Source organism: Dryobates pubescens, chromosome 13 (assembly GCF_014839835.1).
Source record: "Dryobates pubescens isolate bDryPub1 chromosome 13, bDryPub1.pri, whole genome shotgun sequence".
Classification (NCBI taxonomy): Eukaryota; Metazoa; Chordata; class Aves; order Piciformes; family Picidae; genus Dryobates; species Dryobates pubescens.
This window is the reverse complement of record NC_071624.1, coordinates 26,637,370-26,661,816: the sequence shown is the minus strand read 5'-3', so window position 1 is coordinate 26,661,816 and position 24,447 is coordinate 26,637,370. Positions and strand designations below refer to the sequence as shown.

The following is a 24,447-nucleotide window of genomic DNA, read 5'->3' as shown; positions in this document are numbered from 1 at the left end:
GGTTGTGGCAGTTGTAGAGCAGCAAATAAAGCTGAGGATTGCCAGCAGTGGATCCCTGAGCCTGGGAAGCTAAAAGTGTTTTGGAAAAATGGAGTGGTTTTGTTCCTCCTTACAGTAACCTGAAAGTGGCTTGACTTTTTAGCTAGAAAGCTTTATGCAATGTATTTCTTGGTACTCCTATCAGCTACCTGACCTGATCTTTTAGAAAGGAAATCAGTCAAATAAATTGAAACAGTCTTTCCTCTTCTCTGAATGAAAAAGCTTGAAAGGGGTGAAACACACCAAATATTTTTCTCTGGGAAGATAATTGGGTTGTGTAAGCCTGCATCTAGCTTTGCTCTGTTAAGCAGGCTGGTGGGGAGGAAAGAAATGCTAAATGGTCACCAGAAATGCTAAATGGTCACCATCATCCTGTTACTGTTGGAAGCAAAAATGTTTAAAGTAACAAGCCCCAGAGTAATGAGGTGGTCTTGGTGTCTATTGGACATCTCATGGAGAGGCTGTAATCTATAATAACCACCAAGAGAGGGTTCACCCTGAGAGCTGCTCTTCAGTGCACCACTTCATGGTGTTCCTTCTGGGAAGGGCAAGTACAGTTTGTATTGTCATGCCAATTAACACTTTGTGGGGGGTTAATGCTGGAGGGAGGGCAGCAAAAAGCCCTTGGATGTTTGCATGCTAATGTGGCATCTGCCTCCAACATTGTCCTGGCTGTTACTCTTCCCAGAATTTCCAAATGAGAGGCTATTTTGCATTTTGGCTTTTATTCCCTGAATAATGAAAACTTCTTTCGTGCTTGCTCAGCTTGAAGGAGGAGTTCCCCATCTGGTATGAGAAACTGGTACTGGAAATAGTCCACCATAACACTGTATCTTTGGAAAAGTTGGTGGATGCTGCTTGGCTGGAGATCATGACCAAATTTGCAGTGGGAGAAGAGTGTGACTTTGAGGTAAGGATCTGTTTTTGATCTTATCCCACAGAGCTAATTTAGGATATCTAAAGGCAAGGAGATGGGAAGAGTATGTCAGGCACTTACATTATCAGGAAGATGGTGAGAGTTTCTGTTCTGTAGAACCCCAGTGACAGCACCTGCTTTTGAAAGCAAAGTGAGTCCATAAGCAGAAACATGTGGATGACCCATACTGATGGCAAGAGAAACATCACTGATCTGGGTGTATGCCTGGGGAAATGGATGTATTTGTTCTATTGCTTAAATATGTATTGGTCTGGATGTATATTGGGGTTGTTCAGTCTGGAGAAGAGAAGGCTCTGAGGAGGCCTTATTGTGGCCTTCCAGTATCTGAAGGAGGCCTACAAGAAAGCTGAGGAGGGACTTCTTAGGGAGTCAGGTAATAACAGGATTAGGGGGGAATAGAGCAAAACTCGAAGTGGGGAGATTCAAATTGGATGTTAGGAAAAAATTCTTCCCCATGAGGGTGGTGAGACACTGACACAGGTTGCCCAGGGAGGTGGTAGAAGCCTCATCCCTGGAGGAGTTTAAGGCCAGGCTGGATGTGACTGTGAGCAACCTGCTGTAGTGTGAGGTGTCCCTGGCCATGGCAGGGGGGTTGGAACTGATCTTTGATGTCCCTTTCAACCCTGACAATTCTATGATTCTATAAATACATATTAAAAGAAAGTTGTTGTCTTTTCACCTGGCATGTTCCCAGAAGGAGTAGTAGCCTTCAACTAATGTAGCTTGAAGTCAGCTGTCTACACACAGAATCATAGAATGGTTTGGGTCAGAAGGGACCTCCAAAGGTCATTTAGTCCAACCCCCCTCTGCTGTAAGCAGGAGCATCCTCAACTAGATCAGGTTGCCCAGGGCCCTGTCAAGCCTCACCTTGAATATCTATCAGGTAGGACCAGTAGAAAGAAATCCATGAGGGCTCTTGAGCTTCTTGCAAGAAGGCTGCTAATGAAGTGCTTTGCCAGATTGCTGTTTGTAGGATTGTTGAGGTTTTTTTAAGATGGTTTTATTTCCTTCCTCATTGTGGAAGGAAATTCCTCATGTTTCACATCTCTTGCTCAGGTTCAGTTCTCATCACTGTTTCCATGCAGGTTGGTAAGGAGAAAATGTTACCTGTGAAAGTTGTGAAAATACATCCCTTGGAGAAAGTTCATGAAGAGGCCTCAGAGAAGAAATCTGATGGAGCCTGTGATTCCCCATCCAGTGACAAGGAGAACTCCAGCCAGGCAGCCCAGGACAACCAGAAGGAAGCTGTCCTGAAGGAAGATGACAACAGGAGGGAAAGTCTGAGTAAGTAGTGAGGCAGGGTGGCAGTGGGTAGCACCTGGGAGCGAGCATTTATGCTTATCTTGGGCCTGGGCTGTTGATGTTTGTGAGGCTTGAACAATGTAAGGAAAATCCTGCAGCTGTCATTGTCAGTGGTGCAGCTTTGGTGGCATCGGTGCTGGTGGCTTTCAACTGTTCTCACTTTCTTTAAAGCAGAAAATGTGCTGTCACCCTAAGGTGTAATACTAAAACCATGCATGAAAGAAGCTTTGAAAGTGTACAGCAAGTGCATTTTAAAAGAGGGAAACAGCAAAGATTCATGCAGAATCATGGCATTCTGCTGTGGTTTTATATCCTCAGAACAAACATCTCTAGTTCTGCAGTCAGAGAGAAGCTCTGATTCTCTTTTATGTCCAAAGCTGACAAAAATAAATGTTGGGTTTGGGTGTTTTTAATTTACTTTATCACTTCTCCAGTGCTCCAATGCTGAGACAAAGTTCATAGCATTCATTCTTTCTCCCTTTTCTTTTAAGAGGTCAGAATAAATCATGCTTTGAAACCTTGTTCTCCTCTTTCAATACCTGTTCCTCCTCGCTGCAGAACTAGACAGTGGATGTCCAAGGCTTTTCTGGACTCTGTGAAGGTGCTGTTGAAAGGCCAGAAAACCTCCAGATGTAGTCTTCTGTCCTGTGCCACTTCAAAATGGAATGATAAGGTTCTTTTAAAGGAAATTGCAAAAGGTGTTTTCAAATCAGCAAAACCCCAACCCCCACAGCATAGCTCTGAGCTGGATAACTTCATTTTAAAGGCACACAAATATAACTGCTTACATTTGTAAGCAGCCACCCCAGCATCTGGGGAAGGTGAATCTGACCTCCTCTAATGTGGAGAAGCAGCAGCTCAGAAAACAACTCAGCAAGCTAACAGCAAAGACAGGAGTGGAAAAGTTCTAGCAAGCTCTAGTCCCAAGCTGGGGAGTTGTCAGCTGTTCCTGACTGGTGCTGGAAAATGTTGTGAGCTGTTTTGAGTTTGCTGCAGTGCTCTGTACACAGAGCAGGAAGGGGGAAAAGTGTGGCAGAAACGGTCTGGCCTTACACTGCTTTACAACAGCAGTGCCTGGAGAGGGCCTGACACATGCTTTTTTGGTTTTATTGAGTGGTAGTTCTCTCAAACTACCTCATAAAGGGCATGGGGAGTACTTTTTACTTTAAAGAATGCTCTTTGGCCAAATTTACAGCAGCATTTTTGGGCTTGGCTGTTGAGTGAAGCCTACCATAATGTTTTGGTCACTAACCAGCTGTGTTCAGCTGTGCTCTTAACTGCCATTGCCAGCAGAGCACTTTGAAATTGGAAGCAAACTGCAGGACTGGGGATTTCTGTGCCTTTTCCAGGCTGATTCAGCTGATGACCTGACCTGGTTTAGTTGCCTCTGTAAACTGGGGCTGTCCTTCCCTTTCTGTAAAAGATAAACCCCAGCTTTGCTGGCATCTCTGATTTGAAAGACTCAGTAATCAGTAAAAGCAGTAAGCACTCATTCTTCCAACTGTTCTCCTTGATTTGTTTAAAGGCTATTTGCTTGCCAATCCTTTTTCATTCTGGGTTATAACAGAGCACAGGTTCACGGTAAACTTGTTACTAAGTTTAAACTCCAGAGTCCATTAAAATAACTGCATAGCATTTGTTACATCTACACAGGGTAGTAGAGGAGGACTGTGAAGGCTTGCTTTCATTTAGTGGGTTCAGGCACCTGCAGGGAGCTCTGTGCAGTGTCTGGAGGTAACCACCCACACACACTTTCTAGCAATTTGCATTCTTGACCACTGGTAGTACAGGTTGAGGTCACAACAGGAGGGTGAGCACTTCAAAGCAGTAGCAGGCTCTGCATAATTGTGTGATGTAAGAGCTGTATCTTCCTGTGCACACACGAGGGGGCAGAGTTAACCTTAGCAATTTGACTAATTCTGATGTCAAACCTGGTGATTTTGGTGGAGGGTGGGGGAAAAAGGGGGCAGAGAAAAAAGTCTGCTGTGCTTCAGAAGCTAAAAATAAGGCTTTATGCCAGCTTTATGAGCAGTCTGAAGAGGCTTTGTATTTTTAGTTGCTTAGGGAGTGAACTCTGGAAGAGCTGCAGAAGTGAGGGGAAAGGCTGCTGGATGGTGAGCTACTGAACAGAGGTTCTGCAGCTTGAGCTGCTCCTGGAAATAAAACTGCTATGGAAAATCCAAACTGAGCAGGGAATAGGAGGAGACGACAGCACAGGGATGCTTTCTGGGGTTCCAGCAGTGTAGTGGATGTGTTAGCACAGTACAAATGAACTATAAAATAACCCCAGGAAGGAATATATAGTGATTTATTTTCCCCCACCCCTGAGAATTGGTGGAATTCACTGTGTCATCCCTATTTCTAGAATCCAGACAGTAAGTCCCAGAAGGAGAGGTCAGGTACAGGCCTGTGTCAGAGGCAGCAGCGTAACAGAGTCCTTCAAAGTCAGAGCCATCACTGAGCAACACATTATCTTTTAAAACACAATCTTGCTCTGTGTTGCAGAGATGCAACAAAGATAATATTCAGCCACTAAAAGGCAGTGAGGCAGATCTCTGAGAGCAGATCTCTTACAGAGCTTGAAGTTTCTTGTGTGTGACTTCCATTGTGCTGCTGAGCAGGAAAAACATCCTTCAGTGTTTGTTTGAACTTAGCAAGATTTCTTTAATACAAACATGGAACCAAAGCAAGCTCCTGTGTGTCACAGCCTGACTCACAGTGAGAGGATTAGTCCCCTTTCAAACACAATGTCACTGGAGGGGGTTATTTTAAAGGAAAACTTCTATAATGAGTGATGCTTGGAGCAGAGGATTCTGCCTTACTTTGTCTGAAACGTGGCACTAATGAGGGAAGCAGCTGCACATTTGTGTGATGCAGGGAAGCTGCAGCATCTGTGATCTGTTCCCTAACCAAGGAGACTGGTTGTGGAAGGCAAACTGGGCCAGAAGTTGGTTTCATACCATGTAAGCTCTGCTGCTGCTGAAGCTTTAGTGTGTAGTGCTTACAATGTGACAATTACATTTAAAAGCCTGATTTAGGTCTGGTATCTACTTGTACTGTGTGTATACTTAGCAGATTCTCATCTCCCATGCTTGCTTCAGTCTTTCCTTTGAGTTGTAGCCACAAACATTAAAACATTTGGGGATCACTTTCTTCACTGAGCTTGAATTTTGTCTTAAATGATTAACATCTGCAACCTGAATATAGAAATAAGAGACTTGCCCCCAGCTGGGTAGAAGACCTGATGCCTCTGTACTCTTTTGTAGCACCTCTCTTGAGGGGAGAAAAGGCTGCTTGTGTAAAGTGTGCTTAAAATCTCCAGCTAAACCAGCCCATGCACATAGGGCTCATGACTGTAAACCACTCCAAAGTTAAATGATTTGAAAGTTAGTTCAATTTAGAGTCAGGAATTCCTGCAGTGGAGTTATTTCAAATACAGCATGGCAGGGGCAGCTGGGGCTCTCAGCAGGAGCTCCTGAAGCAGGTTACTGCTTAGGTTATAAAACCTATCCTTGCCCTTCATGAATTTGAAAGCTGTTTTCTCCCTTTGCATGGGTAGTTGCAACTTCTTGCCTGCAGAAAGGTGCTTTTAAATATTGCAAGTGGTCCTTTATGCTCTTTGAACATTGGTGTTACCTCCTACTTCAGAGCTCTTTGGGGGATCCCATTCCCAGCCTGCATCTTCAGGAAATGTCTAAAACGCTGTTTAGGCTTTTTTTTTCCTGATATTCCAGTTTAACCAAACACTGTGTAGTTAGCAAGGGGTGGGATACCCAGAGCAGTGATAGTCTGGATTCTTTAATATTTGAAGTTTTTTTTCCACTCTTAAGACACTTAATTGATGCCTTTCCTTGCTTCATCAGATGATCGAGCACGGAGGTCTCCTCGAAAGCTTCCCACTTCTTTGAAGAAGGAAGAAAGGAAGTGGGTCCCACCTAAGTTCCTGCCACACAAGTATGATGTCAAGCTAAAAAATGAAGATAAGGTGAGTTGTCTGCTTGAATCCTTTCTATTATGAATCTGCAAGTTTGTTTAAGTAACCACTATCAGTGTGTCTGTACAGCACGCACTGGTGGAGTCGCTGTGCTGGAGGCAGGATGGCTGCGAGGCTGACTAGCCTGGCTGTTTCTGTGTAAAACTGGGGTTTGTGTATGGAAACACCTGACAATTCCCTGCTGCCACCCACTGGGTCAGTGCTACAGCAGCTTTAGAGTGGTTGCTGTTACCTGGCTAATCTGTGGTCAGGCAGTTAATGAAACTTGGTCAGAGGCAGACGCTCGTTAAATCATGAGCAGCAGTTGCTCCTCTTGTTCTGACTGAGCTTCTCTGAGCGTCGTGGGGAGCTGTGCTTTGGGAGGCTCTGCAGCTGCAGCCCTGCTGTGTGTTCTTTGTCATCTGCTTGCTAATTTGACAAGAGAGGCAGTGCTGACCTCAATTTAATGAGTACCACTTGCAGAGTTACTCCTGTGGTCTCGGGGATGAAGAAAAAAAGGCAAAAATAAATATTAACATGTAAAAGCTTTTAAGTTGGTAGCAAGCATAAGCCAGAGGGAGGTCAGAGATAAAAGCAGTGGGCTTTGGCAAGAAAACTGCAACACAAACTGATGTGTTTTTAACTGTTTTGGCTAATTGAGTCTCCTACAATCTCTGTGGTCCCACCTCAGCTCTGCAAGCTCTGCTTGGTTCGAGACTTTGCAATAGCAAAGAATCTGCGACTGCGAGGCAGCACGCTGGTCTTTGCTCCTTTTAGCCCTGTAGTAGGTAGTCACAGCATGGTCAGAAGTTAAATGTTAACAGTTTGTCTGTTATCTCCAAGATCATCAGCAATGTCCCAGCAGACAGCTTGGTCCGGACAGAGCGTCCTCCCAACAAGGAGATCCTGAGGTACTTCATCCGGCACAACGCGCTGCGGGCCGGCACGTGTGAGAACGCCCCGTGGGTAGTGGAGGATGAGTTAGTGAAGAAATACTCTCTCCCCAGTAAATTCAGTGACTTCTTGCTTGACCCCCATAAGGTAAGAGCTCCTGAAAGCAGTTGCTTTACTTCCTCTCCTGTGAACAGCCTTGGTAGAGACCTCATTGTGTCAGTTGGGTTCGCTGCTCCCCCGCTTCGAGGGATGCAGAGCAGCAAGGCCTTGCCCTTTTGAAGAGTGACCCTTTGTGAGGTGACACAGCATGGGTGTCTGAAATTAGTGATTTTTCTGCTTTGGAAATTGGAGATGTCTGCCTGTTCTTGATCAATTTTTTTCTTCTTCTCTTCCCACTAGTTTGCATTAGTTGTTCCCAGGTAAAGAAGTGATTTCTTGGTGTAAGACAAATGCAGGAGCTATAGTCCTTACCTTCTTACATGATTGGGTCCTTTTCATGGTTGCATTGCAAGAACTGGATGTATTTGACTTCATGATGCTTGGTTCTTGTGGATTGGGTGATGACAGACACCACCAATTTTTGTCACCAATGCTCCTAGTAGCAGGGAGGGTTTGGTTTTTAGCCCTTTATTATGGTCAGCCAAATACGCTGTTGACCAAGTAGATGCCATATTATGAAATCTGATGGCTTTATAATCTATGAATTCTCCAGACAAACCCCTTCCCCATGACATTAAGTAGAAAGAAAGTGGGTTTGTGTAATGTAACAGGAAACATTTCACATTCTTCATTGTGTAAAGTTAAATGTGAACTTTCTGGACTGAGCTGATGACCTCATAACCAATCTAGAGACTACAGTGCAGAATATTAAAAGCTGTTGCAGAAGTATCTTACCCTTAATGCATTGAGTACTCATTTCCTTGGAAAAATGCACTAAAAATAGGCATAGGCAAAATGAAATGACAGGAAAGGATGTAAATAACCTTTATTTACCTTTCAATATTAATATAAAATCGTCCTTTCATTAATTTCAGTACATGACTCTCAACCCTTCAACCAAGAGGAAGATCTCTCAATCACCTGACAGAAAGCCTTCGAAGAAACCCAAAGCTGATGGATCATCTCTGGGCCAGCCACTGAGCCCTACTCTGTGGTGCCATGTGCATTTGGAGAAGTCTATTATTGGCTCTCCACTGAAGGTGAAAAACTCCAAGAATTCAAAATGTCCTAAAGAGGAGCTGGAAGAGGTGATGAAAATTGTCTCACCTGCTAAACTTGGTTCTAACTTTCACATTCCAAAGAGGAGCCGACTGGGGAAGGGCAGCAACAAGTCCTTGGACAAAAAGCAAAGGGGCAAAAGGGTTCTGAATGGGCAGAAGTCATCAGGGAAATCAAAGTCTCCTAGGAAAGGCCTGAAGACCCCTAAGATGAAAATGAAACAGATGACACTTTTGGACATGGCTAAAGGTGCCACTAAGGTGTCCAGGTCTCCCAGGAATTCTGGAGGCACCCCAAGGTCTTCCAGCAAACCCCAGAAGCTGCCTCCTGCGGCACTCCATCTCATTGCCTACTACAAAGAAAACAAAGACAGGGAGGACAAGAAGAGTGCTCTGTCCTGCATCATCTCCAAAACAGCCAGGCTGCTGTCCAACGAGGACCGTGCCCGGCTGCCCGAGGACTTGCGAGGCTTGGTGCAGAAGCGCTACGAGCTCCTGGAGCACAGGAAGAAATGGGCCACCATGACCGAGGAGCAGCGGAAGGAGTACATGAAGAAGAAGAGGGAGAAGCTGAAAGAGAAGCTGAAGGAGAGGGCAAAGGAGAGGAAGGAGAAGGAGATGAAGGAAAAACTGGAAAAACAGAAAAGATTTGAGGACCAAGATCTTAAAGGGAAGACCTTGCCTGCTTTCAAACTGGTTGATACTCCAGAGGGACTTCCCAATACGCTCTTCGGGGACGTCGCCATGGTGGTGGAGTTCCTGAGCTGCTACTCAGGGCTACTGATGCCGGATGCTCAATATCCCATTACAGCAGTCTCCCTGATGGAAGCACTTTGTGCAGAAAAGGGAGGCTTCCTTTATTTGAACCGAGTGCTGGTCATTCTCTTGCAGACCCTGCTGCAGGATGAAATCGCCGAGGATTATGCTGAGCTGGGGATGAAGCTTTCCGAGATACCGCTCACCCTGCACTCCGCGTCCGAGCTGGTTCGCCTGTGCCTGCGCAAGTCAGACGTGCAAGAGGAAAGTGAGGTCTCGGATAACGTAGATGAAAGCAAGGATTCAGCAGCTTTTGAGGACAATGAAGTGCAGGATGAGTTCCTGGAGAAGCTGGAGACCTCGGAGTTCTTTGAGTTGACTCCCGAGGAGAAGCTGCGGATACTCGGAGCCCTGTGCCACCGCATTCTCATGACCTACTCGGTGCAGGACCACGTGGAGGCCAAGCAGCAGACGTCGGCCGAGCTGTGGAAGGAGCGCCTGGCGATCCTGAAGGAAGAAAATGACAAGAAGAGAGCAGAAAAGCAGAAGAGAAAAGAAATGGTGGCCAAGAACAAGGAGAACGGGAAAGACGAGAACCCGATGGGAAGAAATGACAAGAAGAAAGAGATGATGAAGTTAGAGCACAGAGTAGACATAGAGGCTGATGATATGGTCAGTGCTGTGAAGAGCAGGCGCCTTCTTGCCATCCAAGCCAAGAAAGAGAGGGAGCAACAAGAAATACAAATGAGAGGTAAGAAAAATTAGCAGAAGGGTGAAGTGCTTCTGTGTTATGGAGTAAAGGCTACGGGGAAGTAGGAGCTACAGGAAGGCTGGGGAAGGACTGTTCAGAAGGGCTTATAGCAATAGGATGAGGGGCAATGGTTTGATGCTGGTGCAGGGCAGGTTTAGGTTGGACATAAGGAGGAAGCTCTTTGCAATGAGAGTAGTAAAATACTGCAGCAGTTTGCCCAAGGGTGAGGTTGAGGCCCTGTCCTTGGAGACATTGAAGATCAGACTTCACGTGGCCCTGGGCAGCCTGATCTAGTTGGAGGTGCCCCTGCTGCATGCAGGAGGCTTGGACAAGATGACCTTTGAGGTTCCCTTCCAACTGAATCCAATCTGTGCAAACGGGGCATCAGGTGATGGTGAAATTGACAGCCTGCTTTCAAAAGCATTTTTTGCTTTTAAGGGATTTCTTCACTAGAGAAATTGAGCTGCTGAGGCTCCTGTGGCAGCTCAAAGCCTGGAAAGCTAAGAAAAAGCTGAATGTGCTTCTAGATTTTTGCCTGTGGGCATCTTTTGTTCAGTACCTTTCTAAGTGTGTCTGGCCTGGGAATGTTGGAGGACAGAAAATCTGTTTTGGGGACAGAAGAGAAACAAAAAAATGTTTGTTTATGTCCAGGTACCTTCTGGCTTTTATGTTCAGGGGAGCTATTTCCTGACTAAAAGCACATTCCTACAGCTGCTGCTGGCCTTGCTGCCATGCACATTGTCAGGATGATGTAGCAGCCTTTCTCCCCAGCAAGGACTCAGGCAGTAAATCTCAGTTCACAGTGTCTCACTTCAAAGAATGAGTTATGGAGCTGTATAAATACAAACTGTCCACTCAAGCCTCTATAAATCATGCCTTGCACTACCAAATTTTGTGTGCCTTGGTGTAAGTGCTGCTTTTTGCTGAGGAGTATGGAATATGAAGAGAGAAACACTTTGGAGCTATGCTTCAGGGATTTTTGTGGGGTTTTTTTTTTGGTTGTAAATGTGGGTACTGGGCAGATGGAAGTGGGCAGCACAGCTCATCTAGGTTGTTACTTTCCTTCTGAAATAGTTGAGGGACAAGCATCTCACATGGAACCTGGCTTGTGTGCCTTAGCTGCAGTCCAAGTGTATCTATTTTAGGAGACCAAGAATAGGTAAATAGTGTGCAATTACCCTGAGGCTCCTGAGGAAGTAGCCTGGGTGCAGCTTAGCCTCACTTCAGAAGCAAACAGACCCTTCAGGTCTTATCTTAACAACTGGGAGTCTCAGAAGTATCAATAAAAGGCTGAAGATCTTGGGTGCTGTCCTGCTTCTCCACCCAAACAAAATGCCCAATGCCCCAGGTCCTGCATCCTGGTCAGGCCAATCCCAGGCACAAATCCAGGCTGGGTGCAGAGTGGATTGAGAGTAGCTCTGAAGAAAAAGACCTGGTTGATGAGAATCTCACCATGAGCCAGCAGTGCACTCATGCAGCCCAGAAGGCAAATCATGTCCTGGGCTGCATCAAGTGGAGTGTGGCCAGCAGAGCAAGAGAGGGGATTCTGCCTCTTTGCTCTTGTGAGACACACCCACCCCTACACACCCCCTTTGAATACAATGTCCAGTTCTGCTGTCCCCATCATAAGGAGGACACAGAGCTGTTGGAGCAAGAACTGCTCCAGCATGCTCCCACCATCACCCAGCCTTCCTGTGGGCTTTTCCAGCATGCTGCTTTCACACCTGTTGCATTTGCTGCCATTAATGCAGCAAATCTCTGGGGGAAGAGAGAGTAGTTGCTGATGAACCAGCTCTTCTGCAGTGGTTTAATACTCATGTGTATGTACATGTAAACCACTGCACAACATGTGTTGTCAGCAGTTACTCTTTTGCACATACATATGATGTATATCTGGCAGTCAGAGGGGGTTTTTCACCACTTTGGTAACATCTCTAATACCAGGAGCTCTGACCCTCTTTCAAGCTGAAGCTATCAAGATTGTGGCCAATGCTCCCAGCTAATCTCAGCTCAAAAAAAAGAACCCAGTGTAAGAAAGCAGCAGTGTGGTTTTGTTCTTTCTTGACTTCAAAAGAAGTCAGCTCAGGGCTTTCTGTTGAGATAAGGTGATTAATATCTGTATTTTCTTGATAGCAACAGTCAGGTCACTTCCATGTCACTGCAGCACTTACTAATTGCTCTTTGCCTTATCACTCTGTGAAGCCATACAGTCTGGTGGAGGAGAATGTAGAGCTAGAAGTTTATACAGCTGTCAAAGCCTGATAGAGAGGAAAGCACCAGCTGAAACTGGCTTGCCATCAGAACTGAAAATGAGGTGCAGGAAAGGGACCCTTTAGTTTGGTGTCTTTGGAACAGGTTGGGCACAGGAGTAAAGCGAAGTTTCTGTTCTTTCCTTGCCTCTTCCTTCTTCTGGCACTTGTTAGTGCCTGCTGCACCTGGTCCTTACAGCTGGAGAGAGAAATACCTGCCTGATGAGCATCCATGATATTCCATATTGGAAGCATTGAAGAGGTTGTTGGCAGTGTGGACTATTTTGGTTGGAATCTTGACTCTTGAGCAGAGGGTGCTGAGGAGGAGGGAGGTGTATCTTGTGCTGGCATTAGGTGATGGCACTAATTCCTGGGGCAGTTGTATCACCTCTGTCATCTTCTAGTGGAAGGTGAGAACGCTGCTTACTGTAGTATGAATTTTGTGATGTGGTTTGAGGTTCAGATTTAGGTGACAGGAGGCATTTGACAGCATGAGAGGAGCTGTTGCTCCTTGTTCTGACTCCAGTACATTGACACAGAGGTCATGAGGCTTAGGGAGGAGTTGATGCTCACAGACCCATGAGCTGTGCAGTTGCTCTGCTGGCAGGTGTGGATCAACAGGACAGGTTTGCCATGCTGCAGTGGCTGTAAGTCGGTAGACTCTTGAATGTTGTGTAAAAACTGATCTATGGAGTTGGTGTGACACACTCAAGGGAATGTTTATCAGCATTTCTTCCTCAGGCAGGATTGATTACATTGGCAGGACTTCAGAGACTTACCTGGTGTTTACTAATCAACAGTTGCCAGACCCATCTTGATAGAGAAAGTGGCTGCAGGAGGAGTAGATTGTAGCCCTGGGAAGAGTCCTAGCAAGAAGTTAGCTTTCTCCCTGGGACAGCAGTCAGCACAGGACCTCCATATGCTTGCTTTTATCTGCCCCACTCCACCTCACCCCCTCCATGTGGTCTCATTCCATCTGCTTCAAACCCTCCTTTGTGATGCAAAGGTAAATTTTAATTTCTTCATTCTTTGAACTTGCTTTCCTCAAGCTTTGTCAGGGCCCAGAAGAATGTTGCCCCCAGCCTTTTGTGCAAGTTGTGAAGGGGTCATACTTCTGTTAGCCTGAGACCCATCTCTGAAGAGCCAACGTGATTCAGTTGTGAGGTTTTGCTCTTTTGTTGTTGTTCAGGCAGTTCTGTACACCTGCTCTTCAGAGACAGGCAAAAGGGTAGAGAGAGCCTTGAACTATCATGATGACCATAAATCCTGTTGACCTCAATGTTTTGTCTCTTGGCAGAAGCTGCCTTTCTTCTTGCTCCTTACCTGGAGATGAGAAATGACATTTTTCGTGTGCAGGACTCTTGACAGAGAGGCTGTGATGCCAGGATTGGGGCCACTTCAGGTTTTAGTTTCCCCTGTTTTCTTTTATCAGTCATGGCTTCTGAGAGCTGCTGAAATTCCAGTCCTCCTGCCATGAGTGGGAAAGCTGAGGTGTCTATTTTAATTCTCTTCCCTGTCATAGCATGTAAGGGGAGAGCAGCGAGGTGTTAGGAGATGTGATTTGGCTGCTGCTGTGAGACAGTTGTGCCTGGAAGAGGCTTCTGTTGTGCCAGATCTGTTCTGTTGGTAGGTAAGACTGTGAGGAGCGTGTTCCCCATGGCTGCAGTGGTGGAAATGCAGGTGTCCATCAGCCATGCTGACCTCTGCTATCACAGCTGGAGCACTCCCAGCACTTGAGCTGGCCAGAGCAGTGCTTGTCATGTATCATGCTGTAGAATAGAATAGAATTAACCAAGTTGGAAAAGACCTTTGAGATCGAGTCCAACCTATCACCCAACACCATCTGATCAACTAAACCATGGCACCAAGCACCCCATCCAGGCTCTTCCTAAACACCTCCAGTGATGGTGACTCCACCACCTCGCTGGGCAGCACATCCCAATGGCCAATCTCTCTTTTTATGAAGAACTTCTTCCTAACATCCAGCCTAAACCTCCCCTGGTGCAGCTTGAGACTGCGTTCTGGTGCTGGTTGCCTGAGAGAAGAGACCAACCCCCACCTGGCTACAGCCTCCTTTCAGGTAGTTGTAGAGAGCAAGAAGGTCTCGCCTGAGTCTCCTCTTCTCCAGGCTAAGCAACCCCAGCTCCCTCAGCCTCTCCTCACAGGGCTGTGCTCCAAACCCCTCCCCAGCTTTGTTTCCCTTCTCTGGACACATTCCAGCATCTCAACATCTTTCCTAAACTGAGGAGCCCAGAACTGGAGACAGGACTCAAGGTGTGGCCTAACCAGTGCTGAGCACAGGGCAGAATGACCTCCCTGCTCCTGCTGGCCACACTGTTCCTGATACAGGCGAGGATGAAATTGGCCTTCTTGGCTAGCTGGGTGCACTGCTGGCTCATGTTCAGCCTACTATCAACCAGTACCCCCAGGTCCCTTTCTGCCTGGCTGCTCTCCAGCCACTCTGACCCCAGCCTGTAGCACTGCCTGGGATTGTTGTGGCCAATGTGTAGAACCCGGCACTCAGATGTGTCGACTCTGTTGTTCTGTGGGGCTGCACAGCAAGAGATGCCGTTGGGGTGATGAGAAATAGTTATGACTAATTTCTCCAGCCAATTTTTACCCAGCCTTTCCTCTTCCTTGACCCCAGTTCATCTTCATGCCTTTACCCCTTAGTCATTCTTGAAGCTTGTGATGGAATGGTGAGTGAAAAGCAGCACGCGGCGTGGGTGGCTGTGCTGACGAATTCATTTACCCCCATGGTGCAGTAAAACGAAAGGACACTGATGCAGCTAATCCTTCTCTGTGCCAATTCCAACAGTGAGGATGGAGAAGGAAGCAGAGGAAGAAAGAATCCGGAAGCATAAAGCTGCAGCTGAGAAAACTTTCCAGGATGGGATTGCCAAAGCCAAGCTGGTGATGCGCAGGACCCCGGTGGGCACCGATCGGAACCACAACAGGTGGGGAAGGAAGCGACCCCTGAGCTGCCAGCTCTCCCCTCTGAGAGGAGCTTTGTCAGATAGCAGCCCCCAAGAAATGATGGATGGAGAGGCTGGTGAAAGGACTCCCAGTGTATTGAAGTGTGGAGGTGACTAAGAGTAGAGGCCTTCACTGGTGGAATTGTTTCAAGTTGGAGAAGAGCTCTAAGATCACTGAGTCCAGCCATCAACCCAACACTGCCATGGCCCTTAAACCATGCCCTAAAGTGCCATGTCCTCACATTTCTTGAACACCTCCAGGAACAGTGACAACCCCACCTCCCTGGGCAGCCTGTTGCAATGCCTGACTGCTCTTGCAGTAGAGGAATTTCTCCTAATCTCCTGCCTGAACCTCCCCTGGCACAACTTCAGGTCATTTCCTCTTGTTTGATTTACTGATACCTGGGAGAGGAGGCTGACCTCCACCTCACTCCCACCTCCTTTCAGGGAGCTGTAGAGAGCAGTAAGGTCTCCCCTCAGCCTCCTTTAATCCAGACTGAACAGCCTCACTTCCCTCAGCTGCTCCCCAGACCTGTTTTCCAGACTCTTCACCAGTTTCATTGCCCTTCTCTGGTGCTCCAGCACCTCAGTTCCCTCCTTGGAGTGAGGGGCCCAAAACTGAACCCAGTATTGAAGGTGTGCACCAGTGGATGACCAGTGTTTTGAGGCTGTCCTGTGGAGGTGAGATTCCACTAGCCAGTAGAGCTTCAAGTGCTTGCATCAGTGTTCAGGAACCTAATTACCATCTTCATGTTTGTTGCCCAGGAATGCTCTTGGAGTGGATTCTAATAAGAGCTTTTCATGTTTCTCAGCTGTGCTAATACAAAGATATAGATGCAGATGCACTCAGTTTTCATTAAGTGGAGCACTCAGATGCTCCTCTCTGCACAAATGAAGGCAGTTGTGTGTAACTGGAGAGAGGAGCAGACAGGTGGCTGTTAACCTCTGTGTTTCCTGCAGGTACTGGCTGTTTTCAGATGAGGTTCCTGGCTTGTTCATTGAGAAAGGTTGGGTCCATGACAGTATAGACTACAGGTTCACCCTTTCCCATCAGAAGAAAGAAGACTTTAAAAAGGACCACAGCCCAGGAGGTAAGATCAGCCTGCTTCTCCTGGGGTATTGCCTCTGCTGCTGTCTGTTGGACTGGATTCATCAGTGTCAGGGAGAGCTGTCTAGTCTGTGTGTTTTCTTGGGGATTCTCTGATTTAAGCCTTCTTCAAACTCTAGAAGCTTCTGCACCAGAGAGTCTGAATCTCCCTCCTGCTGCTGCAGGTCTTGGGACTGCCTGCAATGTACCACATGAGGCATCCTGACCACAGGATACAGCGGTGTCAATTGTGGACTGATCCCCTCTGCTTTACTCTGAGCCTGCTGAGCTGCAGTGTGCCAAATTTCTTGGGCAAGCAGTTATGTGCTGCAGGGTGAGAGTGTCCATCACAGTGGTGCCAAGACCCCCAGACTCCCCTGTGAAACAGCATAGAGTCAACAAGGTTGGAAAAGACCTCAGAGATCATCAAGTCCAACCTGTCACCCAGCACCACGTCCAATCCCCTCTTGAACACCTCCAGGGATGGGGACTCCACCACCTCCCTGGGAAGCACCTTCCAATGGCTAACAACTCTCTCTGGGAAGAACTTTCTCCTCACCTCCAGCCTAAACTTCCCCTGGCACAGCTTGAGACTGTGTCCTCTTGTTCTGGCGCTGGTTGCCTGGGAGAAGAGACCAACCCCCTCCTGGCTACAGCCTCCCTTCAGGTAGTTGTAGAGAGCAATAAGGTCTGCCCTGAGCCGCCTCCTTCTCCAGGCTAAACAACCCCAGCTCCCTCAGCCTCTCCTCATAGGGCTGTGCTTGAGGCCTCTCCCCAACCTCATTGCCCTTCTCTGGACACCTTCAAGTGTCTCAATGTCCTTCTTAAATTGAGGGGCCCAGAAGTGGACACAGTACTCAAGATTTGGCCTAACCAGTGCTGAGTACAGGGGCAGAATAACTTCCCTACTCCTGCTGGCCATGCTATTCTCAATGCAGGCCCTGATGCCATGGGCCTTCTTGGCCACCTGGGCACACTGCTGGCTGATGTTCAGCCAGCTGTCAATCAGTACTCCCAGCATCAAGCAGAACAGTCCTGTAGATACCTGCAGGTTTGCTAATTGAGGCCAATGTGGCTAACAGCCCTCCTGAACCTGTCCTCTCAGCCTGCTGTTCACCTTGTACTGAATGTGCAGCGAGGCGCAACGAGTGGCTGAGGTTCTTGGGCTTCCTCTATAATTTTGTCTGGCTGACTTGGAGCCTGGATGGTGAAGTCTTGCAGGCAGAATTTGGATGTGCACAAAACAGGCTGTGGTGAGGGAAACTTGTAAATCCTATGTGGAAATAGCTCTTGGTAGAGACGAACACGATAGAATCTGCCTCCAGTTGCAGTTTTAGTCCTCATGATTTGTTGCTTTTTGAACATCATAGGCTGACATTGAGTTCACCTGGAGCAGCACTGCATGTGAGAGGCTGTGTTGAGTGAAATCAGAGAGCCTGGTGGTATTCTGTCTCAGCCAATGGGCAAAGTAGACATCTGTAGGAGAATGGAACAGGGCAAACCCACAGTGAGATGCTCCACCCAGCATGTAACTTCCCAACCACCTGCATCTCGGTGCCTTGTGGAGCTGGAGGTGGCAGCCCCCAGTTCTTATGTGAGCTTTTACAGCCATGGTGCTGTACACCCCCTTGCTTCCAGTTGCATTGTCTCAACTGCTGCCTGTGTATTTAGCCAGGTAGGGAGCCAGGATTCAGCACATTCCTTCTGAAAACTCAACAAGCAAAGATCTAAATAAGCAAAGGTTTAGATTCGCGTTGGGCTGCGGAGGTGCCCAGAAACACAAATCCATCCTATTTATAACTCATTCAGTTCTAAAAGCACTTTTGCCAGCATATAGCTAAAAAGTAAAACCAGTTTTGTGCAGTTTAAACAGGAGGAATGCTTCTCTTAGTGGTGGTTTTGTGCTTGGTGGTGCTGCAAGGTCCTGAGAAATCCATTCCCGTGGGTATCTGTATAGACGCACGCACCCTGAGCTCTAGCATCTGGTGCTTGGAGGAGTTTACCCTGACAAATGTATTGCTGGTCTAAGTGCTGATGATCACCCCTGACCTGGAGGTAGGTCAGTGCTGGCAAATCAGAGCTGCTCACTGAGGAGGGAGGTGGATGAGAACACAGCTGAGTTTGTGCTTTTCTTTTGCAGACAAGCGGCGGAGCGCAGCTGCCGACAGCCGAGCAAGCAAGCATCAGCGGTCTGTGCACGCTGCAGACCTGCCTGCAGAGACCACTGTCCCCAAGCAGGGACAGAACTTATGGTAACACACACACTTTTATAGCTGCCAATGTGCTCAAAGGGTAGAAGTCAGGGAAACCAGACAGATTTCCTCTGATAGAGCCTGCTGCTCTGTACCTATTACAGCATCGGGGGTCTGTGCACGCTGCAGACCTTCCATCAGGGACAGAACTTGGGGTGATACACTTTTCTAGCTGCCAATTGCTCAAAGGGTAGAGGTCAGGGAAAGCAGACAGATTTCCTCTGATTGCCCCTGCTCTGTACCTATTAGTCTTTCAGTACTTAGCAGTTGGGTTAGTTGAGCAGCTCCCTGTAACTGATACAATTAGTAGCAGTGAATGGCTAAAGGGGGAGCCAGTCCAAGAGCCACTGGAACCATTATAATCAACCTAATCAATCAGACTTAAAGCCAGTATGAATCAAGCTGGCAAAATGCTCCCTTGCTGCACTGCCTTTTCAGTACTTTATATTCAGAGGAATTGTTGGTTTCAGAGAATTGCTGTGTGCATTTTTTCAGTATTGGTAAGCATTACTTTAAAAAAGGGGGGAGGGGAGCAGTGACTTAGTTAGATGCATCTAGGTTTTCTTTCAGGGTTCATCTCAGACCTGAATTGTGGCACATGGGGTCCCTGAGCACTTGAAAGTCTTCACTGAGATCTTTGGAGAGAGGCCTATATCTTATGTGGTGGTGTACTACATGAGACATAGAATCAATAAGGTTGGAAAAGACCTCAAAGATCATCAAGTCCAACCTGTCACCCAACACCTCATCACTACTAAACCATGGCACCGAGTGCCACGTCCAGTTCCCTCTTGAACACCTCCAGGGATGGTGACTCCACCACCTCCCTGGGCAGCACATCCCAATGGCCAATCTTTCTTTCTATGAAGAACAACTTCTTACCATCCAGCCTGAACCTCCCCTGGTGCAGCTTGAGGCTGTGTCCTCTTGTTCTGGTGCTGGTTGCCTGGGAGAAGAGACCAACCCCCACCTGGCTGCAACCTCCCTTCAGGTAGTAGTAGACAGTAAAAAGGTCTCCCCTGAGCTTCCTCTTCTCCAGGCTAAGCAACACCAGCTCCCTCAGCCTCTCCTTGTAGGACATGCAGAGCTATCCCCCAGCTCCTTGTCGGTGACTTCTTCCTAGGCTTCACAGCAGCGTGGTGGTGTCCATTTGCTCTCCCATAGCACCATGCCATGGAATTTATTTTTGTAGCTACTGATAATTATAGCCTAGCCAAGCTGTTGTTCCATGTTGACAGCCTATTAGCCCTTTAATGCTTCTCAGTGCCAAGCAGTAGCCACCAACCTGTGTCCTAAGTGAATCAAATCCAAACACTCTCCCTCTGAGTGGGAGTTGCTCCAGTAATTGGCCCTGCCAATGTCTTTTATCTTAAAAGAAAACCTCCTGTGCTGACTGTTGCCCTGTGTGCTAAGGAGTGATCAGCAGTGTCCTCATGCCAGAAAATCCTGGCTGCAGCTTCACCTCCTAAACTGGCTGTGAAGGGCTTGGCATTTTTTAGATAACTCTGAGAACTATCCCAAAGTGCTTGCTCCTGCAGCTCCCCTATCAGCAGTGGCTTTCCCCCAGGGTTTTTCACTGCTGACACACAGAGTGGGCTACTTGGCCTTTGATAAATAGCCCCAATTGTGAGCTTAGCTCCAAAGTAGATTGTCACTGCTGCAAGTCAGAGTGACTTTAGTAAAGATGTTCCTGCTTCCCACCAGGAGCTGTCAGAGAGAGTGGAATTTGTGGATATCAATTCATCTAAACCATCAGCATTGAGTGCTGACTCTTTGTATTGCTCTGCCCCTTCTCTTTGATTGCTGGAAGGGAACAGGAGATAGCAGAGTTTCCTCTGCATGCCTTCAGTCTGTCCAATACTGCTGTGACAAATCCCCACCCCCTTTCTCAGTCTGTTCCCTTGCACATCTTGTCACAGGGCCAAAATCCAAGCAATTAGGGTTTTCCTAGGGAATGAGTGCTACACAGGAGGTCACAGAGGGCAGTATGATCCACAGGGAAGTCCCTCTTTGCTCTTTCTAACTGCCTCTTCTAATACTTCATTTAGCAAGGAGGGCAAGAAGTGTGCCAGTAGAAGGACAAATTGTCTAAGGAAAACTGTAGCCTCAGTGAGTAGTTCATGTTGCTGGAAACTGAAGACAGCAGGGAGCCAGTAACAGAGAATCCCTGCAACTGCACTTCCAGTCTGAAGCTGGAAAAGCACAGTGGCTTGATACCACAGTGCTGAATTGCTCAGGCAGGCTGGCAGCTCTCAATGACAGGTTGAGAGAGAGCAGAGTGTTTACAAAGGTGGCAGAGCTTTGCAGACTATCTCATCCTGCAGCCCAGGAGAACAGAATAGAATTAACCAGGTTGGAAAAGACCTTTGAGATCATTGAGTCCAACCTATCACCCAACACCGTCTAATCAACTAAACCATGGCACCAAGCACCCCATCCAGGCTCTTCCTAAACACCTCCAGTGATGGTGACTCCACCACCTCCCCAGGCAGCACATTCCAACGGCCAATCTCTCTTTCTGGGAAGAACTTCTTCCTAACATCCAGCTTAAACCTCCCCTGGCACAGCTTGAGACTGTGTCCTCTTGTTCTGGTACTGGTTGCCTGGGAGAAAAGACCAACCCCCACCTGGCTACAAACCCCTTTCAGGTAGTTGTAGATGGCAATGAGGTCTCCCCTGAGCCTCCTCTTCTCCAGGCTAAGCAACCCCAGCTCCCTCAGCCTCTCCTCACAGGGCTGTGCTCCAAACCCCTCCCCAGCTTTGTTGCCCTTCTCTGGACAGGTTCCAGCAAGTCAGCATCTCTCCTAAACTGAGGGGCCCAGAACTGCAGCAGCTCTTTGAACTAGGGCCTGTGCACTCTCAGGACTGAACTGGATTCTCTTCCTGAGAGCTGCTGCTTTGTGACCAAAATGTGCAACATTCACCTTTTTTTTTTCTTCCAAATAAGAGAGAGCAACAAAAATGAAGAAGCTTCCTAAAAAAAGAGAGGAAGCAAAAGCTGGAAGTGGCAGCCCAAAGTTTTAAAGTGCTTTCAATAAGGTTGCCTTGAAGTTCTACATACCTAGTGGTGAAAGCATGTGCTGCCTCTTACCTTTGTGGGGGGAAGGGGGGAAAGAAAGGTTTGAGGCAACTTGGAAACAAAACAGCAGGAGCAGTGAAAAACATTCTCAGTATGGTTCACACCAGGATAAGGAAGCTATTATAAGAAGGCCTAGTTGGAAACCATGCCTGAGTCTAAATCAAGGATTATTTCCAAGGATGATAAACTGAAATACAAAGGCTGAAACTATTATTTTCTATTGCCTCTTTTTGCCCCCTTGGGGAACAGTCTTGCTTCACAAGATCTGTTGTAACAGGGTCTGCCTTAGGGGGAGAGGGAAGCTCTCCTCATGAGTTGAGTAATTAGCTAAGGAATATGAAAGAAATCGCAGAAATCCTTTCATTTGTGTGCTCAGAGTCATGCTAGAGGAGAAGGGAGAAATCTCCTGAAAGAAAGAGGATTTTCCTTTTGTTATGGGGGGGGGCAGAAAAAAGGGATCAGGAAAATAAACTGAGCAAATGGCAGTTTTGAAATAGAGAGGAGAGCAATGCTTCAGATCATGCAGCCCATGGGGGCAGCTCACTGCTGCCAGCTGCTGTGGAGCTCCAAATCTGTACTCCCTTCAAAGCACCAGTTGGACAAACTGCTGAAAGAGGAGTTCAGGGAGGAGTGTTAAGCACAAAGGTTCTTTTCCTGGCACACAAGGAAGTCCTCAAACCAGCAGATGCTAAAATGTGTGGGGACAGGTTGAAGAAATGTCAGTGCCTGCCTGCTCTGCCCTTCAGGCACTCAGAAATAAGATCCTGAGCTGGGTGGGATTTATGGTTTGGGGTTTTTTCTTTGGCCTGGCTCTTAACACCATGGTGTCTTTGATTTCTGTCCTTTTGGGTACCTGCTAGGGAAAGGCTGCTAACAATCACAGCACTGGCTGATGGCTGGGGTTTCTTTTGCTGAGCATATCACATCTGTGTGCATTGTTCTGGCTAGCAGGTTGGTGGTGTCAGGGTAAAGCAATGCAAATGGAAGATCTGAGCCAGGTGCCTTCATGCCCTTAAAGTGAGCAGGGGACACAGTGGCAGCTTTTCAAAGAGCATGTCACCACTTCTGAGTTAGCATTCTTCTGTGCTGTCTGCATGACTCTCTCCTAAGTGACAGGGCCACCTAAAGCCATTTCTGCAGATAAGCAGTAAGCTCCCTCAGCTGAAAGACTTTAAAGCTCTAGAATTGCAAAGAGCCTGTTTGCTAAGTACCTATCTGACAGCTGTCACCAGGGCCAGGTAAGCTTCACACAAAAGGCAAGTGACAGCCTAAGAGCTGTTATTTCAGGGGAGAGCCAGTAACTGGAGCTTCCCTCTTGAGGAAATCCTTGTTCCTGTTACTGTAGTTTCCTCTGTTCCTATTGCTATTGATCTCTCCAATTTCAAGGACTCCCATGAGCATAGCTGGTTATGGAAGAGCCTCCTCTTTGGCTGCTTTTTGCACGTTGTCCTTGAACACCCTGTAAAGCCCTGAGACCACACTGAAGTCCTTGGCTGTCTGCAGCCCTGGCTGTTTGGATACAAGGACTGTAATTCATGTTAGCCTGTGGTGCATAGGAGGCTTCCTTTCTTTGTGTTCTGCTTTAGCTCCTGCCATCAGCCTCTCTTTCCTAGTAGTACATCCCCCATGGGATGCCTAACAGTGCATCTTCAGCTTTACCCTTTTGTTCTCCAGAGTGATGAGACTTTGAAAGGAACATCAAATTAACTCCATAAATGGTCATATTTCATAGTCCTGCCCCCTTTTCTCCTGGAGGATGGGAGCTGTTAGGACATTGATAAAGGGAGAAGCAGATTCCATAGTTCTGCCAAGAGCTACAGAAACTATCTCATGGAAGTGCTTTCTGCTTTCAGTACTTTGTCCCCAGGCAGAAGAGGACTGTCCTGAAAGTGCAGAGGCTGAATCATTGTTCTCATTCAGAGTCATAAACACTTGGTTACTTCTGTCTTCTCCAGCCAGATGCACCAGTCCCATTTCTATCACTGTGCACCACTTCCCCTGATGCTGATGCCTGTTAAAGAGCTGCCTGTTTAAAGCTTCTGCCCACGTGGTCCCTGCAAAAGCCTTTTGTCCCTGACCGTAGTGCTTTGTGAGCTGGGGACACACTGGTCCTTCCTGCAAGAGCCACAGGTTACTCCCAGGCTTTGAGTGTGTCAGTGTGCAGCAGACTTCTTGCTGATCCTGGTGAGGAAGCAGTTGAATTTTGGCAAGAGTGGCATCTCTGCAGAGTAACTCCCCTTGTTCTTCATCTATTAGGAACACACCATGCTCTGGCGAGGCCCCTCAGCAGACAGTTTGAGTTAACCATGAGTGGGTGCTGGCAGACTCCATTCTCAAGCCTATATTCTACAGATGGAGTTCTCCTGTTTCCACCAACCCTCCAGAGCAGGTACTGATCCTGGGCTCCTAGATGTCCTCTCCATTTCTTTGTTCCCTGGTCTGCAGTCCAGGTTGTGGACCTTTCTCTGTCCCTTGCAGCCTGTAGTCTGAGAACAGACAGAAATATTCAGCCTGAGTGAGTCCTGAGAGCTCCTTTTAACTTGATGCTTGTGACATTTGTCCCTTCTGGTTTGATTGCTGGCCAGTCTGCTGGCTTGTCCAGGCAGACATATAAGAGAATCTAGGCTGTTATTTAGGGATGCAGGAAGCCCTTAACCCCAGTCAGGATTTCCCTCTTTCAGTTCAGTTTGAAGACTTCCATCTGGATTTGACTCTCTCAAAGGTGTCCTTCCCATCACTCCTCTTCCACTTATGGCCTGTGCCAGGCCATGTGAAGGGCACCAATTGCCTTCCCCTCCTTGTTGTCAAGATCCACAAGCTCATAGCCTTGTTGCCTCCTCTAGTTAAAGTGTCAGCCCTGTCTTGTCACATCCAGCCTCAGGCTGGCTGAGCCCTGGTTGGAGGTGCAGGTGGGAGAGAGTGCATGGAGCCAGACT

At 47.4% G+C, this 24,447-nt stretch overlaps 1 protein-coding gene across 1 annotated transcript in view; it reads left to right on the top strand.

The window, feature by feature from the left end:
- Nucleotides 1-24,447, top strand: part of BAZ1B (bromodomain adjacent to zinc finger domain 1B) — a 51,783-nt gene that overhangs the window by 8,497 nt on the left and 18,839 nt on the right. Inside the window, exons 3-10 of the mRNA XM_054166159.1 lie at nucleotides 805-949; nucleotides 2,062-2,260; nucleotides 6,142-6,263; nucleotides 7,095-7,292; nucleotides 8,180-9,869; nucleotides 14,937-15,075; nucleotides 16,054-16,184; nucleotides 18,321-18,432. Of these exons, the coding sequence (XP_054022134.1) occupies nucleotides 805-949; nucleotides 2,062-2,260; nucleotides 6,142-6,263; nucleotides 7,095-7,292; nucleotides 8,180-9,869; nucleotides 14,937-15,075; nucleotides 16,054-16,184; nucleotides 18,321-18,432 (2,736 nt within the window). The remainder of the gene's footprint in view (nucleotides 1-804; nucleotides 950-2,061; nucleotides 2,261-6,141; nucleotides 6,264-7,094; nucleotides 7,293-8,179; nucleotides 9,870-14,936; nucleotides 15,076-16,053; nucleotides 16,185-18,320; nucleotides 18,433-24,447) is intronic.